Here is a 20841-nt window from a genome sequence, read left to right as displayed (position 1 = left end):
TTTCTTCCCCGCTCCCAGAGCTGCCCACCTTTAAGAGATCTGTTGCCCCAAGTGACTCACGCTGACCTTTGCAGATACAGTGACTGCTTCTTGCATCTCATGAAAGCATTTCCTGGAACAAAGCACCACACTTGTTAGTCCAGTTCCTGAGTTGTAGTGCAGCCTTCACAAAAGTACCTCAGTTTTCTAGAGCTCATCTTCCCAACACAGGAGGAGAACACAGACCCCCCCATGGACTGTGGCTCCCTTTCCCACTGCTTGCCTTCTGCTTGCAGTAGTCTGGGACTCATTCCCACAGTTGTGCAGTAAAACTCTTATTTTTATCAGAGCAATCATTCTTGTAACTTCAGTTACTGACTTGCTGCCTTTCTCGGGAGTGTGTGTTCATGCCTCGTGTTATTTAGGAGCCATTCCTAGGCATTATCTAAGACAGATAGGCAACTTGGGAATAGGTGGGGCAAGAGTGGAGCCACTGTTGTGTAAGTTGACACAACTTCCATGGCTTTTGGTAATAGCATGCTCAAAGAGGGATTAATAGTCCTAATGAGCAAATCTGCTCACAGCCAAGAATCATAGCTGCTATGGAAGTATCCTGGGGGTCAGTGGGACATAGGGAAGAACGGGTGGGAGAGCCATGCAGGGCTGCCAGCACAGAGAAGAAAAGAGGATGTGCAAAGTAGTGCTCCCAGGTACTGAAATAATAGGAAGAGTGGAGAAGAATTAGTGATCTGTGTAGCTCTGGAGTTCGTACAGTCTGAAATTGTGCAGATTATACTGTGCTCACTGCTTTTTCTCCTCGTCTGTCCCTGCAGGGGGCTGGGCACTGATCCATCAGAATGGATTTGTATCTGTTCAGCCAGCAGGCTCATAATGTCTTCTTGCTGTCCTTTCCTTCTCCAGAACTGATGACACCATCCAGAAGTATTACTTCAACATCACGAACCATTTCAGCTGGTCCCCGGTGGAGGTGACACTGGGGTTGTACACCTCCCTGTGCCAGTACTTCAGCGAGCAGGAGAAACGGTGGAAGACAGAAGGCATCATCCCCCTGGAGGAGACCAGGCCAGACCAGGCTGTGTGCTTAACCCAGCACCTCACTGCCTTTGGGGCCAGTCTGTTTGTCCCACCCAACTCGGTCCAGTTCATCTTTCCTGTGAGTAAAACAGAGCAGATGCTGTGTGGCATTGTCACGTCTTAGCAAACTTGTCACCTGGAAATCTTGGGATCCGATCAGAATCACATTCAGGTTGGATGTTGGCTGGCCTGTTCCCAGATGGCAGACCAGCACACATACCTGAGTGCCTTTGAAAACTCCAGATGAATACAGCTCACAGGGATGCTGTGTCCTCTGATCATGAATCCTAGTTGCTGTTGCTAAAAACAGACCTTTGCAGATGGTTTTATTCTTTAATCTGAACACTTTGTAGTGTTCACTTCTTTCATGACATGGCAAATGCTCCTCCCAGCTGTCACCCAGCATTGTTCTATCCTGGAGAGTTTGCACCTGCCAGCTGCTCCCAGCTTCCTAGGGACGTTCAGGTCTTTCCATCTCTGTCAGCGTGACGTAGGTGGGAGTAGAGAGCTCTCTGCAGCTGCTACAGCAAGCTTCAGCTGGCTGCTGCAGTATGCTCTGCAGGGACTGTGAGCAAGTGAGGCCTGACCACACAGTCTGCACGGGGACAGGTCTCTGTTTGTATGTGGTATCGCATGTGAGTGATGATTGCAGCCAGCAAGGAGGCAGCACAGCTCCTGGGGTCCTCCTGGGGAAGGAGAGTGACTTTCAACATGGTTCTTTTCTTTCAGGCTCCAGGCTCAGGTCTCAATTACATCGTTCTGCTGACGTGTGCTGTCTGCTTTGTGACCTACTCAGTGGCTGCACTGATTGTACACAAGCTGGACATGATTGACATTAACCGAGTTGGGGTGATTCCCTTCTGCGGGAAGAATGGGCTGTACAAATACGAGATCCTGGTGAAAACTGGCTGGGGCAGAGGATCAGGTTAGCCTATGGACTTCTGTGCTTGATTGCAAGGGTGTCGTCTGTGTAGTTCCCTTGAGATCTTCCCTCCACAAGGGCCCAAATCTGGGCTGGTGGTTGGTGGAGCACTGAGCAGCAGTCTGCTCAGGGATTCCCCACAGCATTAAAATGTTGGGTTTTTTTGTATGACGGTCAAGAACTGTGGAGAAAAGCATGCTGTCTCTTTTCTTGCTGTCAGTATGGCTGTTACTAGAGGGAACCACCCAGTACAGAAATATCCTTACTGCTCACCATGCCTGCAGGAACAGCCAAGAAATATTGATTGTTCCTCACTGCTGGTCCTGTCCTGCAGAAGTATCCAGGCTTGTGGGCATTTTAGATTATTTTACTGTCCACTCTCATCCATTGTTTTGTTCTTGCCTCTGAATCTTTCTCAGCAGCATGAAGGCAGAAAGCTTTGCTTTCTGATCTGAGTCTGGGTTTGTAGCTAGAGCAGCCAGAAACACGATTCCGGGCTTGGAAATATTGGGAGCTGGAAGTAACAGTGGATGTAGAATGCCACCATATCACTGCTGGAAATGTGTTCCCATTGATCTTAGTGTGAGCAGTGATTTCACTGAGAGCAGCTTTGTTCTGAAGACACCCAAAAGACCATCCAGGCTGAAGAGGTGGACTAGGGAGCATCTAGCAACCTCTACTAGAGAAAAGTCAAAGAAAACAAATCTTTTGACTGCTTAATGGAAAAAAAAAATCCGGAGTAAACATTTCCTCCCATTAGGGTGTTAGCAAGTCAAGGAATTTCAGACTCAGTCCCCTCCAAATAGAAAAACCATGAGTACGCCAAGGTCCGTGCACCAGGCCAATGTGAGCAGCTGCCCTCCAGGCTGCATGTAACACCCTGCCTGAGTGTGGGATGGTTGGTCAGCACATTCCTTCCTCCTGAATCTCCAGGTGACCCCTCTGAAGGAGCCCCTGCATCTGGTCCCAAGTCCCTGACAGGAAGGCAGGGCTGGGAAGCAGATTACCTTGGGTGAACTTCTTTAACTGAACCCTGTTAACTTTGCCAGGCACCACGGCACATGTGGGGATCGCGCTGTACGGTGTAGACAATAAAAGTGGTCACAGACACCTGGATGGAGAAAATGCATTCCACCGCAACAGCCTCGATGTGTTTCAGATCGCAACAGAGCGGAATCTGGGCAGCATCTGGCGCATCCGCATTTGGCATGACAATAAAGGTGAGATGGGAGTGGGCACATGGGGCTGAGGCAGCCGTCAGACATCACAGGACAGGGCTGGGCCCTGATCTGACCGGTGCAAGGGCCAGGAATGACCAGGAGCTTCTTTTGTTGCCCTCTTGCTTTGCAGGTTCATGCAGGGAACGTCTGCCATGAAACACATTTCTTTCTCCCTTAACTTTTAGGACTCAGCCCTTCCTGGTACCTGCAGCACGTCATTGTCCGGGACCTGCAGAGCAGCAAGAGCTACTTCTTCCTGGTGAACGACTGGCTGTCGGTGGAGAGTGAAGAGAATGATGGCATGGTGGAGAAGGAGGTTTATGCTGCCAGTGAGTGTTCAGCTCCTGGGCGTGGGGCTGGGTTGGCTGGGCAGTGTGGCAGCTCTCACTGTTGAGGAAATGCCCACAGCAGCCTGCATGCTGATACTGTCTGACTTGTGCAGCCAGGTGCTTTGCTGGGTACTTTTTGCTACAGGACAAGCCGTATAGATGCAGTGTGAATACTTGTTGAATACCAGCCTGCAAGGAGGGCCTATGCCAATCCCAGCTGGCTCTCCTCTGCTGTGCTGCTGACCCTGAAACTCTCTCTCTTTGCGCTCAGGTGAGACAGAGCTGAGGAGCTTCTCCCGGATCTTCATAGCGGAGTTGCAGAGAGGTTTCTTTGAGAAGCATGTCTGGCTGTCCATGTGGGACCGCCCGCCTCGCAGCCGCTTCACCCGCGTCCAGAGAGCCACCTGCTGCTCTCTGCTCATCTTCCTCTTCCTCTGTGCCAATGCTGTGTGGTACGGCGTGGTGGGGAACGTACACCTCAGGTGCGCTGTGCCCCTTGGTGCTCTGGCCAGTCCCCCACCTCCTTGGGGCCCCTCTGTGCTTCCCATTACGTAGGACAGACCTTACATCTGCTGGAAATAGGGGCCTTGCTTGTGGCCTCGAGTCTGCCCTTTCTGTTGCAGAGAATCTGGGATCAGTACATAGGCCACCGAGGACCAAGGAGAGCCTGATCAGCTTTCCTCCCTTCCCGTTAGCACAGTCAATGCCCATTTCTTTCTCTGCACACTTGAAGTGCTCAGTTGTGCTCTTTTCTTGTTGTTTGCACGGCTGGCAAGCCTGAGTGCTCCTGCTAACACCAATCTCTGATCTCTCTTGATTCTTTGCAGCAGTGGGGCTGTTTCCAACCTGATTCCTGTTAATGTGGACACAGTGGCTGTTGGTCTGGTGTCCAGCGTGGTGGTCTACCCTCTCTACTTGGTCATTCTATTTCTCTTCAGGATGGCTCGTGCCAAGGTAACGTGAATTAGTTGCGGGCTGTACAAACAGGTGTGATGCCACCAGGTTTGCTTATGTGGGCCTGGACTCTGCCCTTTGTTGTATATCACTTCTCCAACTCGTTGCTTCCCAGCTGACTCTGGCCCTGCACACAACCTTGGACTTAGCAAGACTCTGTTTCCTTGTTGGGCTGGGAACAGCCCTTCACCATAGAAGGAGAGATCACTGCCTAACATGTTTGCTGTGTGATACTGGATTCTGTCAGTGCCCAGGCAATTACCAAAGGGTCAGATTCTGAAAGCTATTTGAGCATGTGGTGTTGATTTTGGTACGTGATATGTACCTAAATGCTGAAAGATACAACCCTTTGTTGTATTGGTAGGAGCTTGAGAGATGCTCAGTCAAGCTTTTCTAATGAAATACCTGCCCTGGGTACAAACTCAGCTGTCTGAACAGAACTGTGGTTAGACAGCTGTGGAAGGATTAGCTGGGGATTTAATGACTAGTTAGACACAATTAGCAGCTCCATTAAGTATTGCATCCTGCTGCTCGGTGGGTGATGAGCAGCAAATGTGTCTGATACTTTTTTTCCTGTAAGCACTCCTTGCTTTGCAGGACATTGCACACTTGGGAACTTATGTCTAGGGTAGGCCAGATGCTATTGGGTGGTAGCCAGTAGCATCTGGGAGGCAGGGAAGGACATGCCTTTTGTCAGACCCGCTGGGCAGCCCTTTCTGCACAAATGCAGAGCTCCACACCAGAGTGGAGTGGTGGGCTGCAAAAATGTGCTAAGCAGCAGAACTCCGAACTGCAGCCACACTGTCACCTCCAACCCTCCCTCTTCCTCTTAAGCCTTCCTGTTTCTTGTAGGTCTCCATCAACCACACCGTGGCTCACTCAGACCAGCAGTCCTTGGAGATTGACAACTACCTGGACTCCTCAGTCCTCGACAGCTCCTTCCCCACCTTCCCTGGGCTCCGGGCAGAGGTGACCTGCTCCATACCTGAAAGCCACACAGACTGCATGGGTTTGTGGGCTACCTGCACCGACACAGCATGCATCCCCACTCAGTGTCAGAACTGAAGGTGCTGCTGGCACCACTTCAGGTGCCACTGACCAGCACTGGTGGTAGGGTAGGGAACACCACAGCCATTTGTCTCTCACCTGCATCTTCGCTCAGGCCAGTCACAGACACTGAGCACAAGCTGTGTACAGCTACAGCTCTGCATGTGAGAGTATGTTTCTACTTGCATGCCTGGGCATTACTCTGCTGTAGCAGAACAGGGTCCAGGAGGTGTGGGACCAGGGCTCGCAGTGGCTGGGATTCCAGGCTTTCAGTGACCCCTGCTGAAGCAATGTTAGCAACCTCTGTTGTAACCAGGCACCAGCAAGTTTCACGTGCCTGAAGTACCTCCTCTTCCTCCACAGGCCTTCTCCGAGCAAACCAAAACAGATCTGTTCTTGGAGGACTCCAAAAGGTAAGTAGGCTTCTTGGGTCAGAGCAAGGAGGAATTCAGTGTTGTTCTCTGCTTTGAGTTTCCCACATGCTATTTCTTCCTTTCCAGTGCCACAGGTTTGCAGATGTGAAACACAGTGCTTCACAGCTTACATACTGTTCTGGGAGGGGAAAAAAGGGGGCCATCAAAGACCATCAAAGTTGTCTGCAAGCAGTGGAGTTCTGATGGCTTGTTTTATAAGAGCTGGTAACTCCTTGTTGCCAGAGGCTGGAATATAATATCCATCACCATCTTTGTTCTGAACAGTTGCCCAAAGCGCTCTGCAGGTCTCAGTGCAGCCACGTGCTGGTAGGCTGTGGTGGTTCCACTTCCAGACAGGCCTGCCCACTAACAGAGTTTCCTTTCTCATGCTTCCCTTCTTCATACACACTTGATTGATTGAGCCAGTCCTCTGTTCTCCTGCAGCCTCGTGCGGTGGCCCTCCAGCGAGGCCCTACTCAGCTGGCCAGATCTCCTCAGTGACCCCTCCATCATGGGCAACACCATTCAGAAGCTGAAGCGAGGCCGGGCCAGCCGTCACCTTGGACTCGAGCCCCCTCTAGCAGCTGAGGAGGACAGCTTGTCACTTGGTGTTCATCAGGGACAGCCCAGATATTTCTCTGCCTCAGGTGTGTAGTGTTGCTCCGTGCCAGGGTTTGAATGCCACGGGGAGGTGCAGGAGGGACAGTCTGGTCCTTGGGAGTCCTGGCTCAGGTTTGGAGAAGTTGGAATAACAGACTGCTACCTGGCTTCAATTTGCAGGGCAGAAAAGGGGGGTTATGTTTTCTGGTGAAAGGGATTTCAGTCTGGGGAAGCAGAAATCGTGATGTGGGTCAGTTCGAAGTGAGTGGGAACAAGGAGAGGTTCTCCTGGGATCTGAATGTTGGAAGCAAGCAGTACTTCTTCACTGGCTGCAAGGCCACTGTGTGTCTTGAAACCTGTGTAAGTGTCTGAAAAAGAAGAACTTGGCCCTCCTGTACCAGGAATTTCATGTCAGATTTCATAAACACAGTGGGCATAGGCAGGAGCTAGAAAACCAGGAGGAAGGGAGGGCTGCTAAGGGGAGAAGGGCTCCTCTACTGTGTATTGACTGCTCCATGAGTGTGACTGAGCCTAAGTGATGCAGAACCATCTCAGTGTGTGGGACTGCATGCTGTTCTCCTCTCAGTGCTCTTTCCTCTGTTTCCCCAGATGAGGATCTGATAAGGCAGATACTGGCAGATGGAGCTAGTGGCATCTCGCACTCCCAGGACCTAGGACCGTACATGAGGGCTGAAACAGATCTGATCTCAGGCCTGTAAGTACTGGGGAGTAGAGTCCCTCCAATGAGGCAAACAGTTTTTCTGCCTGGTCCGGGGCTGCTGTTCTTGTAACAGCCTGCTTACTGCAGAGCCAGCACCAGCTGGGGCAGAGCCTGCACTGCTCACCAGTGCATCCCCTTTGCCTTGGCAGCTCCAGTGTGTTTGGGGAGAAGGTGGAGACGGTCATGATGCAGAAGCTGAATGACAAAGGCCAGAGCATGGCAGCCCCTCCCAGGGAAGTGAGCAGATCAGCTAAGTCGACATGGACAGGTACCAGAGCTGCATGGCTGTGCCAACCATCAGCACCAAGGGCAGGGATGGTGGGTATGGGCAGGGGTCTTTGCACATGGCAGCAGCTGGGAGGGTTGAGCAGGTAATTTGCCTAAGGCAAAGGAGCCTTAGGAGAGGCTGCTCTGAAGCTTGGGTTGTACTTGCTATTTCCTGTCTGAGTCTGAGCAGACCACAGAACACCGTTTGTTTTGTTATATATCTCATAATGTGCACCCTAGGGAAGCTCAGCTTCATGCTTCTTCAATTACTCTGCTCTCTGCAGCCCTCTGCAGACATCAGTTCATTCATTCTGCATAAGAGTGGAGAGTGAGAGTCTCTGTACGTAACCAGAGGGGAAAGAGAGGCAAATGCCAATGAAAGTTCAAACCAACTAACAAAGCAAAGCAGAGAAGAGATGCTTCCTACTGGGTCGTGCAGCACAACAGCCAGCCAGAGAGTGTTGCACAATGCAGCAGACAAGCTGTCAAGCCTTGTGAAGGGCTGGGTGCCCTGCACAGATCCTGCAGAGAAGCTGTGTCAATTCTCATAGTGTGAACTCTTGGCTTCTTGAGGCGTAGCCTCTCTAGGGCAGGCTGCAGCACAGAAAATTTGACACAGGAGCAGTTCTCCTGGGTCTGCTAAAATCCATTAGTTCATCATGCTTGATGAATGACTGCTCTATCTTTATGCCAGCAATGGTTTGCATGGGTGGATGAAAGCAGCTGTGCCCAAGCAAGCCCCAAGGCTGAGTAGCTCAGCAGTTTGAAGGCCAGCCACTATGACAGATTTGTGTGGCTTTTCACGAGTCTTGACAGCAGCACTTCCAGCCAGGCTGGGCAAGCCCAAATTCCTGGGGCCCTGATGGAAAGTAGGCAACTGACCCCCCTGCCCAAGTCCGGATCCCATCTCCTCCTCCTGCCCATCCTGCTGCCCGCAGGCAGGGGGCTGCTGTTCTGAGGCTGGCTGTGTTTCAATGTGCTGTCCTTGTTCCCGCTATGTGGGTGATGCCTGGGATGATCACTCCAAACTCACCTGGGACTAGTGGCAAGCTCTCTGCTGGGATGAGGAATGTGCTTAGCCCTTCCTGTGCCTTTTGGGATCCTTTTGCAGTGACTCCTGTTTTCTCTCCCTCCAGTTGCAGACCAAACATTCAGGAAGCGCTTGCTGCCATCCTGGTGCTCCTATCTGGCTCATGGTATCAGTTTCTTCCTCTTTGCCACCTCCACGGGGGTCTCCGTGTGGATCGGGGTGGGCTTTTCCTCCAGCGTTGCCCTCATGTGGCTTATCTCAGGGATATTCAGCTTTCTGGCATCCTTCTTGGTCTGGGAGCCCCTGAAGGTAAGGAAATCAAAAGGACTACACAAGCATGTATCTGTACAGGTGGATGTATTAGCCGTAATTAGCATCTTGTCCAGTTACTAATCAAGTTGTATCAGACACTAATTGGACTGAATGCTGTGCAGGGGGAAGGGTAGACACGATAGCAGCATTAGGGGAAGCAAGGCTGGTGGCAGTTTGAGGTAGTCCAGCTGCTCCAAGGCTCTGCCAGCTGTCTGTGGCTGTACTGGAAGGCGAACAGGATCCGTTGCCCACAGTGGTTGTGATGGCATGGCTCGCTCTGCAGGCCCTGACACTGCTTGTGTCCTCAGGTCCTGCTGGAAGCTCTCTATTTCTCACTGGTTGCCAAGCGCTTGCACCCAGAGGAGGATGATACCTTGGTGGAGCATCCATTTGTTGAGCATGTTTCTGAGAAGATCAGCAAAGTTCGACCCCCACAGGGGTTTGCCCTTTTCCAGGCCAAGGAGGAGGCAAGGAAGGTCAAACTGCTGCACAGGATGCTGAAGGTAAGACATGTTCCTTGATGTCTAGGGCAGAAGCAGAGTGCTGGCTCCAGCCGTTGAGGTACATCCTTGTTTGGGTTCTCCCACTCCAACTGTTGTCTCCTGAAATAATAGGAGTCTCAGCCTCAATTTTTCCATCTGTAGGAGACATCCAGTGATATTCATCTTCTCTGTGAAGCTTTGAGAGCTGAGGTGTCTGGGGAGCAAGGCTGTAAGGGGGGTGGCTGTACATCCTTGGTTTGATATGTTTGGGTGTTTGAGGTTAGAGGGCAAAGTTTGCAGCACCAACTTGCACAAGAAAATTCATTAACAGTGTCTTGTGAAACAGAAGACCCCACCTAGGAGCAGAAGTTTCAACTTCTGCAGATTGTCCATTACTTCTCCTCCACACTAGTGGTGGGAATACACAGCTGCTGTAGAGTTGTCAAGTTATTTTTAACTGCATGGTATTTCTTTAAAGAATGGAAACTCCCTTAACTGTTTTTACAAACCAAACTTCCAGCTATAGGAGCTGCTACAGGGAGGTTGTGCAATGCATATCAACTGAAACATGTGGTGCTGGGCTGGCCACTTCGAGGAAAAAAAAAAAAGATTATTGTTATGTGTCTGTGGTCTGGGTTTCATTTTAATTTGCTTCCCATATGGAAAAAGAAAGACTTGGGGTTCTGATCCTGCTTCATGCCAGCCAGCAATCATTCGACAGCGTTAATTTGCTGCAGGACCGAGACTGGGACCAGATCCCACCCTGTTACTGGCTGCAATCCCTTTCTATTCTCTGTTTCCAGAATTTCCTCATCTACATGATGTTCTTGCTGGTGATCCTGCTCACCAACTATGGAGATGCCACCCGCAACAGCAGGGCCTTCCTTCTGCAGAGCTCCATCAAGCAGCAACTGGGTAGCAGTGAATTCCTCCGCATCAAGAGGTAACTGTAAAAGTCCTGGGCACTGAGGGGAGTGGAATATTGCTTGAAAAACAATAAATTCACACATGGGCACAGAGTGGCAGTGAGCAGGTCCTCTCCTTTCCCCATGGTTCTACTTCTCACCTGGAGGGCAGAGGGAACTGTGAGAATTGAGAGCTTTAACATATTGGAACTTCAAATACCTCTGCTGTGTGAGTTACAGGTGTCAGTCTTTCTGTATCTGGTCAAAAGGACACAAGTTTGCTCTGTCTACAGAATCTACAACTTAAAATAAGGTTTAGTCATAAACATGGTCATGAGAACCAAAAATAACATCTCTCAGAAATGCAGAGTCTTTCCCTTCTTTGCACACGTGGTTTAGCTAGGTTAAAATTTCCCAGCTGCATTTCCACATTGCTGTAAACTCCAGCAGAAAGACACTGGGACAGCTGCCTGGGATTAACCATGCCTTTGAGCCCTTCTCACTACTGATCTCGATTCTCCTGTGCCAGCAGCTTTGGCTTGTCCTTGTCACACAAAGTCACAGAAGTTTTGATTCATTGCAGCCTGAATTGGGAATGATTTCACTGAACCCAGAGGGAGAACAGATCCATTCACCTTTAGGTCTTGCCCATCAAATAACAGTTCCCCTTGCCCCACCCCAGCAGAGCTCACAGTGGGTGGAAGTCTTGTCCCTGCCTGCTGACAGGGCTGGGAGGAGGGCAGCCCGGTTTACTATCCAAAATGCAGTCCCTTCCAGGTGAAATTCCTATGACCAGATCCTTGGTGAGACATGCAGAGAGGCTGCCCTAGCAGAGCTGCCCCAGGAGTTTTGCCTCTCACACCTTTTCCCTCTTGCAGATCAGATCAGTTTTGGGTCTGGATGTCGCAGGTGTTCCTTCCTTACCTCTACAACAACCAGTCGGGTCAGGAGAGCTACAGCACCACACTGGGGGTGGCCCGGCTGCGCCAGCTCCGGCTGCAGGAAGGTATGGGGCAATGGCCCAGGGCTTCACTGTCACCTGCTGGGGGGTGGCACTCCCTGAGAGGAGGAAATGGCCGGGTCTGGATGCAGCTAGAGGCTGAGTGAGGCAGGACAGTTTGTGGAGGCACATTTCTCATTGCAGCATGTGTGTCAGTGTGTCTGGTTCTGCTGCCACCAGAGATTAAATGAGGATGGAGAGACTTACACTGAAGAGAGAGGTTCTTGTTGTTTCTGGAGGTGTGACTGAGGACACAGTAATGGAGGGGGCTTGGGAAAAAGGGGGATGCGAAGTGTAAAAGCTCAACTGTGCACCCTGCACTGTTTATCTGCATTCGGGTGCTGATGGAGTGATGATGTTGGTCTCCTTTCAGCTGAGTGCCAGCTCACTGCCCAGGATGTCCTCCACGGGCTGGGCACAGTTGCTAGGAAGAACTGCATCGACTCACACAGCTTCTCTACTGCTGACTATGCAGCTGGGTGGGAACAGGCAACTGTGAACGTGACAACTGCGTGGTCCTATTCACCACCTGACCTCACAGGGTAAGGAGCTGCGCCCGCAGCCAAAGCTCTGCCCTGTGTCCTAAAGGCATGAGAACTTCTCAGTTGATTTGGTGCCCTGGGTGGTTGCTGGGGGCTGTTCTGTCTCAGTCTCCAGCCCTCATTCCATGCTTCCTCTTCCCTTGCAGGGTCTGGTACTGGGGTTACATCTCTTTCTACGATAGCGGTGGTTATATCCAGGAACTGGGGACTTCACTGGAGGAAGGCAGGGCTCAGCTAAATTACCTTCAGCAGCACACCTGGATTGACAACATGTAAGTGTGGGAGGGACAAAGGAAATGTTTTCTGTCACCTGGATTTTTAAGGCGCACTACTGAGGCCATCACCAGAGGGACTGAGAATCTAAGATCTTACAAAAATAATGGCACCAAAGCCTGAGGTTGTTGTCCCTGCTTTGTCCCAGAGCTCTGAGTTGTTCTTATCTCCCCAGGAGCCGGGTCATCTTTGTGGAGCTGATGCAGTACAACCCCAGCGTGGACCTTCATGCTGCCATCACCCTCCAGCTGGAGTTCCTGGGTGCAGGCCAGGCTGTCACCACTGTCACCATCAGCCCCTTCCCACTGCTGCGACTCAGCAGTGGTGTCACACTGCAGCTTCTCATGATGGTGAGTGTGGCACTTCCTTTCAGTCGCTGCACAGAGGTACTTGGGTGGATCAGACTCAACCTTCTGCTGACTGGGCCAGGGCTAGGTGCAAGCAGAGCAATCTTCCCCTGGGCATTGCCACCCTGCCATAGGTGCATTGGATGTGGTCAGAGGAGCTTTGCTGCCATGACAGGAAGGAGGAGGACAGAGTGATCGAGAGGAAGGCGTGGGAAGACTTGCAGAAGTGCACTGCAGATGTAGGATTGCAGAACTCAGCTTAATATATGGGGCTTTTACTGTCCTAGGTTGCTGTAAGGTCTCTTGGTGCAGCCTTCCATGATAACCTCTCCAATCTTCCCCAGGTCTTTCTCATGATGTTTGTGGTCTACTTTGTGGTGTCTGAGTCACTTTCCATCAAGAAAGAAGGCAGGGCCTACTTCACCCTGTGGGGCAACTATGGCCAGTGGGTCTTCATCCTCCTCACCACCTGCACAGTGGTGGTGCACCTCAGCCAAGCCACCCTGGCTGACCAGCAATGGCTCAAGTACCTCAACAACCGCAAGGTCTTCACCAACTTCTACCAGGTGGCCTTTCTCAACACAGTCTTCAGCACCTTGGCTGCCTCCCTCCTCTTCCTCCTGATCGTGCAGGTACGGAGAGGGCTGGGTGGATGCAGGATATGGTCAGAGATGTGTGCTCTGTTCCTGTGCCAGGTTGTCATCCCTGTGCAGTCCTGAAGTAAAAACATGCACGACTGATTCTGTTGTGCCAGGCCCTGATAAATGCAAAGTGGTTGCTGCCACCCCTCTCTCCCACATCCATAGCAAGACAGAGGTGCTGGACAGTGTTGTCACACACCCGTGTGCACCTCTGCTGCAGCACTCTGAGTCTCTAAAGCCTCTCAGCACCCAGTTCCCTTGAAGAACTGTGGCTGATGGGATGATTTTGTCTGCAAGGAGCCCTTGGACTAGAATGTCCTCTGTGCTGCCAGAGTTTGCATTTCTCAGACATGTTTGAAAGACTCTCAAGAACCTTAAGAGAAATGTGTAAAAGGAGGGCTGAGATGGAGTTGTGGGATTTTAAGGCAGGACATTCCCATTTCCTGAGCTCTTGGGCTCTGCTACAGTGCTTGTACAGGACTTAGGGTGTGCTGCCTTCCCATTGGAGTTCTGCATTCTGAGAGCAAGTGGTGCCGCAATGCCTCTTTCTCTGCCAGGGCAGGGAAAACAAGAAAGAGGCTCTGTTGTGCTGGGCAGATCACCTGAGCCTATTGTAACACCGTCCTCTCGCTTGGTCCTAGGCTGCCCAGCAGCTGCGCTTTGTCAGGCAGTGGTCCGTGTTCGGGAAGACTTTTCAGAAGTCCTTGAAGGAGCTGACTGCAGCAGGGCTGGCTTTTGCGGTCCTCATCCTGGCATACGCACAGCTTGGCTTCCTGGTAACTATCTGCACTCCCTGTCTTGTCTCTCAGAGGGGCTGGTTGGGAGTGAGGCCCTGGGTTGTGTGACCCCCTTGTCCCTCACTGTGCTGCAGCTGTCAGCAGATCCCAGCTGGCTCCCAGCACGGGCAGTGCCCAGCCTGTGCCAAGTGCTCAGGGACATGGTGGCTTTGGCCATGCACTGTCTGTGGCCAGTCCTTGTCACAGCTGATTGACGGTCTGTGCAGGGCTCATGCTTTGCAAGGTGAGGTAGTGAGTGTCAGGAGATATTGTGCCATCAATGGATTCCTTTTCATCTTATCTCCACTGTTCCCTTTGCAGCTTTTCTCCTCTTCCTCGGAGTCCTTCCGCAGCGTTGGCAGCAGCCTTCTGCTGCTCATTGCTATGGTGCGGGGCAGTGTGAGCCTCTACCCCTGCCCGACTGACTCCTCTGGCCTCTACTACCTGTTCTGCACCAGCTATATCATCCTGGAGGTGTGGATCATGCTGAGGCTGTTCACCGTGGTGCTTGTCTACAGCTACCGGGAGATGCACTTTGAGCTGTACCGCCCTGCCTTCGAGCCCCAGGACTATGAGATGGTGGAGCTCTTTGTGCGCAGGCTGAAAATGTGGATGGGCTTCAGCAAAGCCAAGGAGGTGAGTGCAGCTTGGGAGAAGGGGTCAAGTAGCGCATCTTAAGCTGCAGACTTGTACAGGGAAACATCCACTGTCCTTATCCAGCTTTGACTCTGGTTGCTTCCAACTACAGTTGACAGTTGGATGCCTCAGCCCCTCTGGCAGTGGCAGATCTGGTTTAGTGGCAGGGCACTGCAGGGATGTAGGCTGCCAGTTCTCAGTCCCAGCATTTCAGGTGATGTTATTTGAGATCTGTCCCCAGGTCTGAGCTATAGCCTAACCACCAGGAAAGGCTAATAGCAGCACTGGGGCTATTTGAAGCAGGGCAGGTGTTGTGGCACAGCATTCCCACGTGGCAGCTCCTGAAATAATTTTGAGTCTCCCGTCCTCTCCTTCCAGTTCCGCCACAAGGTGAGGTTTGAAGGCATGGAACCACTTCCATCCCGGGACTCCAGTGACTCCAAATCCATCCGGGGCCCCACTCCCAGCGCTGCCTCTGACAGCTCCAGGGCCTCCACCTCCTCCAGCCAGCTGGATGGGCTGAGCCTCGTGCTGAGCACCCGGGACAGCTTGGAAGTGGACGCCGACCTCCAGCGGCTCCTTTCCCTCTTCGAGATGCTGCTAGCCCAATTTGATCGGGTCAACCAGGTGACAGAGGACGTGTACCGCATCGAGCACCAGCTGCAGGGCTCCCAGAGCCGCCGCTCCAAGAGGAGGCACTCTCTGGTGCCAGAGGATGTCTTGAGCAGGTACTGTGCGGGCAGTACGGAGCGGGGGCCCTCACCAGAGACCTCCTCCACCACGGACCCGCAGCTCCCACTGTCCCCCCACTCTCCTGGCAGCAGGAGCTCTGTGCCCAGCCGCCTCATCCGTGCCAGCAGAGGCATCAGCGTGGCGGCTTCTGCGCTCCCCCCGCACAAAGCACACACCGCTCTGGCTCCGGCCGTGAAGAAGAAGCGGCCTCTCCGAGCCAAGAATAGGGTCCACCCCACTGTCAAGTAGCTGTGCTGGGGGCGTCGTGGGAAGCAGTGCCCCTCGGAGGGCAGAGAGAGCCTCGGAAGAGGTTTGTGAAGGCGGGCTGTGCCTGCCAGGCAGGCCTGGAGCCTGGCGAGCTGCTGCCGATGTATGGGGCTGCTGCCTGCAGCGGGGCTGGTGCAGCCCCAGCCTCCATGCTGTGCCCGTTTCCTCACCAGTGGTTTCCAGTACTGAGGGTTCACTGGGAGAGGCTGAGCCTTCCCTCATGGACAGCCGGGGAAGGCTGCGCAGGCTGGGGTCAGAAAATACCGGTTACAGTAAGGCAGTATTAAAAAGTTGTCTCTCTTTTGTTAAATGGCCCCGTCTGCAAATGGACCGCGCGAGGCGGCTGTCACAAGGACACTTTATTGGGGACTGATGTAGGGTGAGTGGGCCAAGGCTGTCTCCCCTTCCTGCTGGCTGTGCCAGAGGAAAGGGGGAGAGCTGAGCCCTGGCCTTGAAGGTCTGACCTTGGATTTTGCAGACCAGACACACTGTGGAGGAAAGCTACAGGTTTCAAGAAGATATTTAACCTTTTTTTTTTTTTTTTTAAGCATAAATATATATTGATATAGACAAAATGATATCTATGCCCAGATCAGTTAATTCCAGTATTGGTTCCTTTTATCCTCCAGAAATTGGTATTATTTGTATTTAAAGAAACCCAATATTTAAAACCAATGACATTGCAAGCTGCAGTGCGCTGCCTGCCTGCTGTCCCAGGTGGAGTGCAGATACCCGGGGCTGCGTTTGGCTGTCTCCAAGCAGGGGGTGCCACCGTGCTGGCTTCGCTGCGGCCCCCGCCCCACGCACAGACACCCCACGGTGTGTGTGTGTGCTGCTGGCTGCTTGGCTTTTCTAACCCAAGGAATGTATTGACCTAAGTATATGTATTTCTTTTTGGTTTACTTTTGTTCGTATGTACTGCCCAGCACTTTAAACAATGCTTTCCTCAGCTAACGACGACACATGCGATCTAACAAGAACAGGATAATATATCAATATAAAGCAGTATTTTTTGTTTGTTTGTTTAAATCATAAATTGAAATGAGAATGCAATGATAAAGTGAATGCAGCCACCCAGCTGCACCGTTACCTCCCCACATCTTCATGATGAGAAGCACAAATGCACTGGGGGAGAGAGAGGGAGAGACATCCCAAACCCCCACGGCAGCCACTCCAGGGTCTGTGTTCACTTTGTCATCACCATTTCACATAATGTATAGTGTAAGTAATTTATATGGTGTTTTGTTGTTGTTGTTGTTTTTTTTAAATGTATATATTTTTGTATGTTTGCTATATTTTCATAGCATCGGTAACGTGTTTGAAACATGTAGATAGGAGACAGAATACTATTGTCAGAGTTATTTAAAGGATGTACTAAGTGCTTCTTTCTGGGAATGTCCCATGTATATAAAGGTTTGGGTGTCTGTGTGCATGTGGTGCGTGTGCTCTCGAGGTGGGGCAGTCCCTGCAGGCAGAGCAGAGCACAGTGGGGTACCTTTGGAAAGGTACGAGGGCTGAAGGGAATGAGAGCAGTGCCCCAGGGAGCAGCAGCGTTACTTCAGGGAGTGCCGTGGGTAAGCACAGCACTGCAAGGCCCGGCTCAGCTGCCAGCACTTGTGCTGTGGTAGAGATGTTCAGAAAGCTCCTTGTTGGCTTCATGCACCTGCCCAAGTCCCTTCCCATGGGTGCTCTGTGTGAGGACTTTGGGACTGGTGCAAATTGCATTTGAAAAACTTGGTTGCTTGAAGGACAGAGGCTGCAGAAAGTTGCAGAAGGCTGCAGGTAGGCAAAAACAAATGTGTGGAGCCCGAGAGTGAGATGAGGTGGAGGTTGGCCTGTTGGTCTCCTTGAAGGTTGATGAAAGCAGATTTTAGAGCAGGAAGTAGAGTGCGGAGCGGAGAAAACTGTTGTTAGTAACTGAAAGCTTTCCTAAAGGGACAGAAGAGGCAGGCTGAAGAGGTCACAGAAGCACCTGGAGCTCAGCAGAACTAAGGCACCTGGTCCCAGTATGGCTACAGGCACCAGTTCTCAGCTGCATCCCCAGCACTGTGTGGGGTGGGAGAGGCAGGGGCAGCAGCCAGAGGGATTGTTCAGGGAGGAGAGCGAACCAAGCAGGTCTTGGAAATCTCTTGCATTGTCAAGAGCCAAAAGAAGGGCTATCCCAAGAACCACAGTGGAGGACTCAGCCCCTTCCCCCCAGCGTGGTTTGAATATGTTCCAAAAAAATAAAGTTGTTAATAGGAGAAAGAGAGGGGCAGCAGTGAGCAGGGACCCACGTGCTCAGAAATGGCCTTGAATAAGCTACAGTGTGGGCTGGACAAGGATGCTCCCCAGTGAGGCACTGGGACTTCCATTCCCCAGTGGCTGTTTCTTACCCCATTTGCTTTGTTTGTGTGCATGATTGTGATTTGATGCGCGTGACTTACCAAGTGCTTCTTCTAATCAAAGAGGAGCAGAAACAGGCTAGGACAACTGCCCTACTTCTCACCTTCATTTGAAGTACGGAGAGCAGCTCTGGAACCCACACAATTGTTTCTTGATAAGCCAGACACCTCACTGAGGGCCTGCGTGCTCAGCGGGCACCACAGACAGCTTCCAAGCAATCACAGTTCTCAGTGCAGCATTTATTTGTACAAACTATAGCAACACTCACAGAGTTCCTTCACTGTCACAGCTGAGGTACCACGTAGACACACACCTTGCTGCAGGCAGTTAGCACGGCGTTATACTGGCAGCAGCAACGAACTTGACGTACAGCCCTAACCAATAAGTACTCCTGAATGTATATTTCTGTGTTTGTAGTCGCCAACAAATGGTTTCTTATTTATTGTCTTAAGTCTCGTAAAGATGCAACAGTATCAAGCTGCTTCAGTTAAAAAAAAAAAAACAAAAAACGAAAAAAAAACACAAAAACAAAACTATCCACTAGTTTAAAAGGGAGTGGGAGGGACTCTATATAAATGCTTTTTTGTTTTAAAAAACAGATGATTGTGACCAATGTGCCAATTGTTACCATCTGGTCAGCATATACTGCAAAGAAAAATACCGTATTTTGTAACTGTGGGGATGTTTCTTAAAAAAAATGACAAGGTCAATAAAAGCTGACTGCTACAGACTGGCTCCATTGCTTTTGTTGCTCTCTCAGCCCCACAGCTGCACAGTGACCCACGCACCGCTACCGGGAAGAGCTCAGGAAAGGCCCAGGGGCACACAGTGCTCACCAGAGCCCATCCCTACCAACCCAGCCTTGTTCTTTTTGGCTGTGACCAGAATTTCACTGACATCTCCTGCACAATACAAGACACTGATCAGCTGGCCTATTAGGGAAGCTTAGGTCTGTAATTAACTACAACAGCTCGTTATTGAAGGGTCTGCAGCCAACACAAAGGCAAAGTGCCTGCAACATTATTATTTGAGACGTCCCAGGCCAGCAAAAACCCACTGACCATACAAATACTTTATTTCCTTTAGGACTTACGTATAAACACTCAAAACACAACATACACTTAGAGTTCCCAAACAGCCCTGCATCGGTTAGTAGCTTCGCTTTTGCTCCCTTGGCAGTCGCTCTGCAGCTCCATGTGCTGATTGCACTGCATTCAGCTCCACTGCGAGGGCTCTATAATTACTGTTATCAAAAAGCCACGCTTCCCATTTACTCACGAAGCAGGAGATAAAGTACTCACAGTATAGTCCAGCTTACATGATGTCTTCCAGTTTAGTAGTGTAGTGTCTGATGAGCATCTCAGCACAAAGTGGGCTACATAATCCCAATCCACCTATACACACTTGCACTGAGAGGACCACTGGTTAACTACAACAGCTGAGGTCCCAGGAGGAGACACTGACCTCGTGTGTTAGTGCAATGGGCAAAACTCCTTCAGAGACGATGCCACCAGGACAAGCCAACAGTCTCTCAAAAAGGGTTTTCCTAGGTGCACAGGGAGGGACAAGTGTCACCCTCAGCACTGCTGCAATTGGTGGATATCCTGCAGATGAACCTAGAAATCACACCTGGCCTCCGAGTCCTCACTGTCAGCCCCAGTGGATCAGAGCAGTTCATCACCAGTGGTCCACGTCTCAGCATTCTGCCATCCTGCTGCTCCACTGAGTCGCTCCTACCTCCCCGCTTTGCATTACTTCTGGCAGCAAAAAGGGCTCACTGACTCAAGGAGACATTGTCCTTTGTAATTTAAACAGTCCATCCTGCAGATCACTTGAGAACCTGGATTAACCCTTACCAGAACTGGCAGGAAGCCTCACAGTCTGTAGAGTTCAAGTGCCGCGAGGCATCGGGGCCTGGAGAGGAGCAGAGATTCTGGGTTGCTTAGAAACAATGGCTGGAGCTTCAGTACTTCATATGTCACACCCAATAAAGGTGTGACAATTTCCCCAACTCTTGCAACTTCCACCTATGTGATAAAGTGCAGAGTATCAGACCTCATCTGCACCCACCAGGCACTGGTGTTGTGGGAGCCCAGAAGAAGGTTCTGCCAAGAAAGTTCCCACCAGAGATGGAAGCTTTAGAGTAGCTCAAACCAAATAAAAACAAAGCATGCGGAGTTGGTTCTCTCTTGGAGCATCTGCTGGGGATACACAGTCTTTTCATCAGACAGCAGCGGCAGGCTGAGGCAGCAAAACGTTCAGTCCTCCTGGTAAGTAAGGTTCAGTGCTGAGTCCACATGAAAGCAGCACAGTCACACTGTGTGTGCCAAATCCTTCTCCTCTATGTCCATGCAGCTGCACGGAGTCAGCAGGCAGATATAACACATTCACTGCCTTACCCATCCCAGAACAGACACACCAACCCACAGGGACCTACACAAACTCGGTGAAGTCATCAACTGAGGAGATCAGCCGCTTCCTCTGACCTGTCTCGTAGGCTGGTGGTGGGTCCTGAGCCATCTGGGGAGAGGGCTTTGTTGGAGCAGATGGGTGCATCTGCAGGGGAAGGCCAGGAGTTTGGTACTGGGTTTCTTCACGTAGCTGAAAGCCAAATGAGAACAGATGAGCTCCATGTTCTCTGCAACTTTTCACACGCTCCATTTCGCCAGAGCAGGACAGATTACTCAATACAGCTTTTCCTACATTCTCTACTACAGTGCTGAGCACAAGCAGATCTGTCTTCAAATATCAGGGCTCCCAGTGCAGTTGCTGCAAGGGGAGCTATTTGGAAGCTCACAAGTCCAGATCTACCTCCCTACACTTCTTGTTCCAACAAGAGCTGGATTCTAATCTTCATACAGACTTTATTCCTCTTATTTGTCAAGTTCTGTTAGCTGATTTTATCTGCCTTATTTGTAACAACGCTTTGTAAGGCAGAGATTAGTTCTCAACATCCCAGAGGACAT

The 20841-nt window shown here is 51.1% G+C and overlaps 2 protein-coding genes across 11 annotated transcripts in view; one reads left to right on the top strand and one right to left on the bottom strand.

Annotated features, from left to right (window-relative positions):
- Positions 1-18603, top strand: part of PKD1 (polycystin 1, transient receptor potential channel interacting) — an 85734-nt gene extending 67131 nt beyond the window's left edge. For both annotated transcript variants that reach the window (XM_085237262.1, XM_085237261.1), the window contains 22 exons: positions 901-1153; positions 1804-1999; positions 3046-3216; positions 3402-3545; positions 3817-4027; positions 4373-4499; positions 5352-5468; positions 5910-5959; positions 6404-6606; positions 7169-7274; positions 7430-7548; positions 8684-8886; positions 9198-9392; positions 10175-10314; positions 11155-11282; positions 11650-11818; positions 11965-12090; positions 12267-12441; positions 12783-13070; positions 13721-13855; positions 14177-14491; positions 14870-18603. In XM_085237262.1, the coding sequence (XP_085093388.1) occupies positions 901-1153; positions 1804-1999; positions 3046-3216; positions 3402-3545; positions 3817-4027; positions 4373-4499; positions 5352-5468; positions 5910-5959; positions 6404-6606; positions 7169-7274; positions 7430-7548; positions 8684-8886; positions 9198-9392; positions 10175-10314; positions 11155-11282; positions 11650-11818; positions 11965-12090; positions 12267-12441; positions 12783-13070; positions 13721-13855; positions 14177-14491; positions 14870-15472 (4174 nt within the window). In that variant the 3' untranslated portion in view covers positions 15473-18603. The remainder of the gene's footprint in view (positions 1-900; positions 1154-1803; positions 2000-3045; positions 3217-3401; positions 3546-3816; positions 4028-4372; positions 4500-5351; positions 5469-5909; positions 5960-6403; positions 6607-7168; positions 7275-7429; positions 7549-8683; positions 8887-9197; positions 9393-10174; positions 10315-11154; positions 11283-11649; positions 11819-11964; positions 12091-12266; positions 12442-12782; positions 13071-13720; positions 13856-14176; positions 14492-14869) is intronic.
- Positions 18094-20841, bottom strand: part of TSC2 (TSC complex subunit 2) — a 31577-nt gene continuing 28829 nt past the window's right edge. For all 9 annotated transcript variants that reach the window (XM_085237263.1, XM_085237266.1, XM_085237264.1 and 6 more), the window contains one exon: positions 18094-20476. In XM_085237263.1, the coding sequence (XP_085093389.1) occupies positions 20309-20476 (168 nt within the window). In that variant the 3' untranslated portion in view covers positions 18094-20308. The remainder of the gene's footprint in view (positions 20477-20841) is intronic.

Source organism: Meleagris gallopavo, chromosome 16 (assembly GCF_905368555.1).
Source record: "Meleagris gallopavo chromosome 16, MGAL_WU_HG_1.1, whole genome shotgun sequence".
Lineage (NCBI taxonomy): Eukaryota > Metazoa > Chordata > Aves > Galliformes > Phasianidae > Meleagris > Meleagris gallopavo.
The sequence above is the reverse complement of the archived record's forward strand: the minus strand, read 5'-3'. Positions and strand labels throughout refer to the sequence as shown.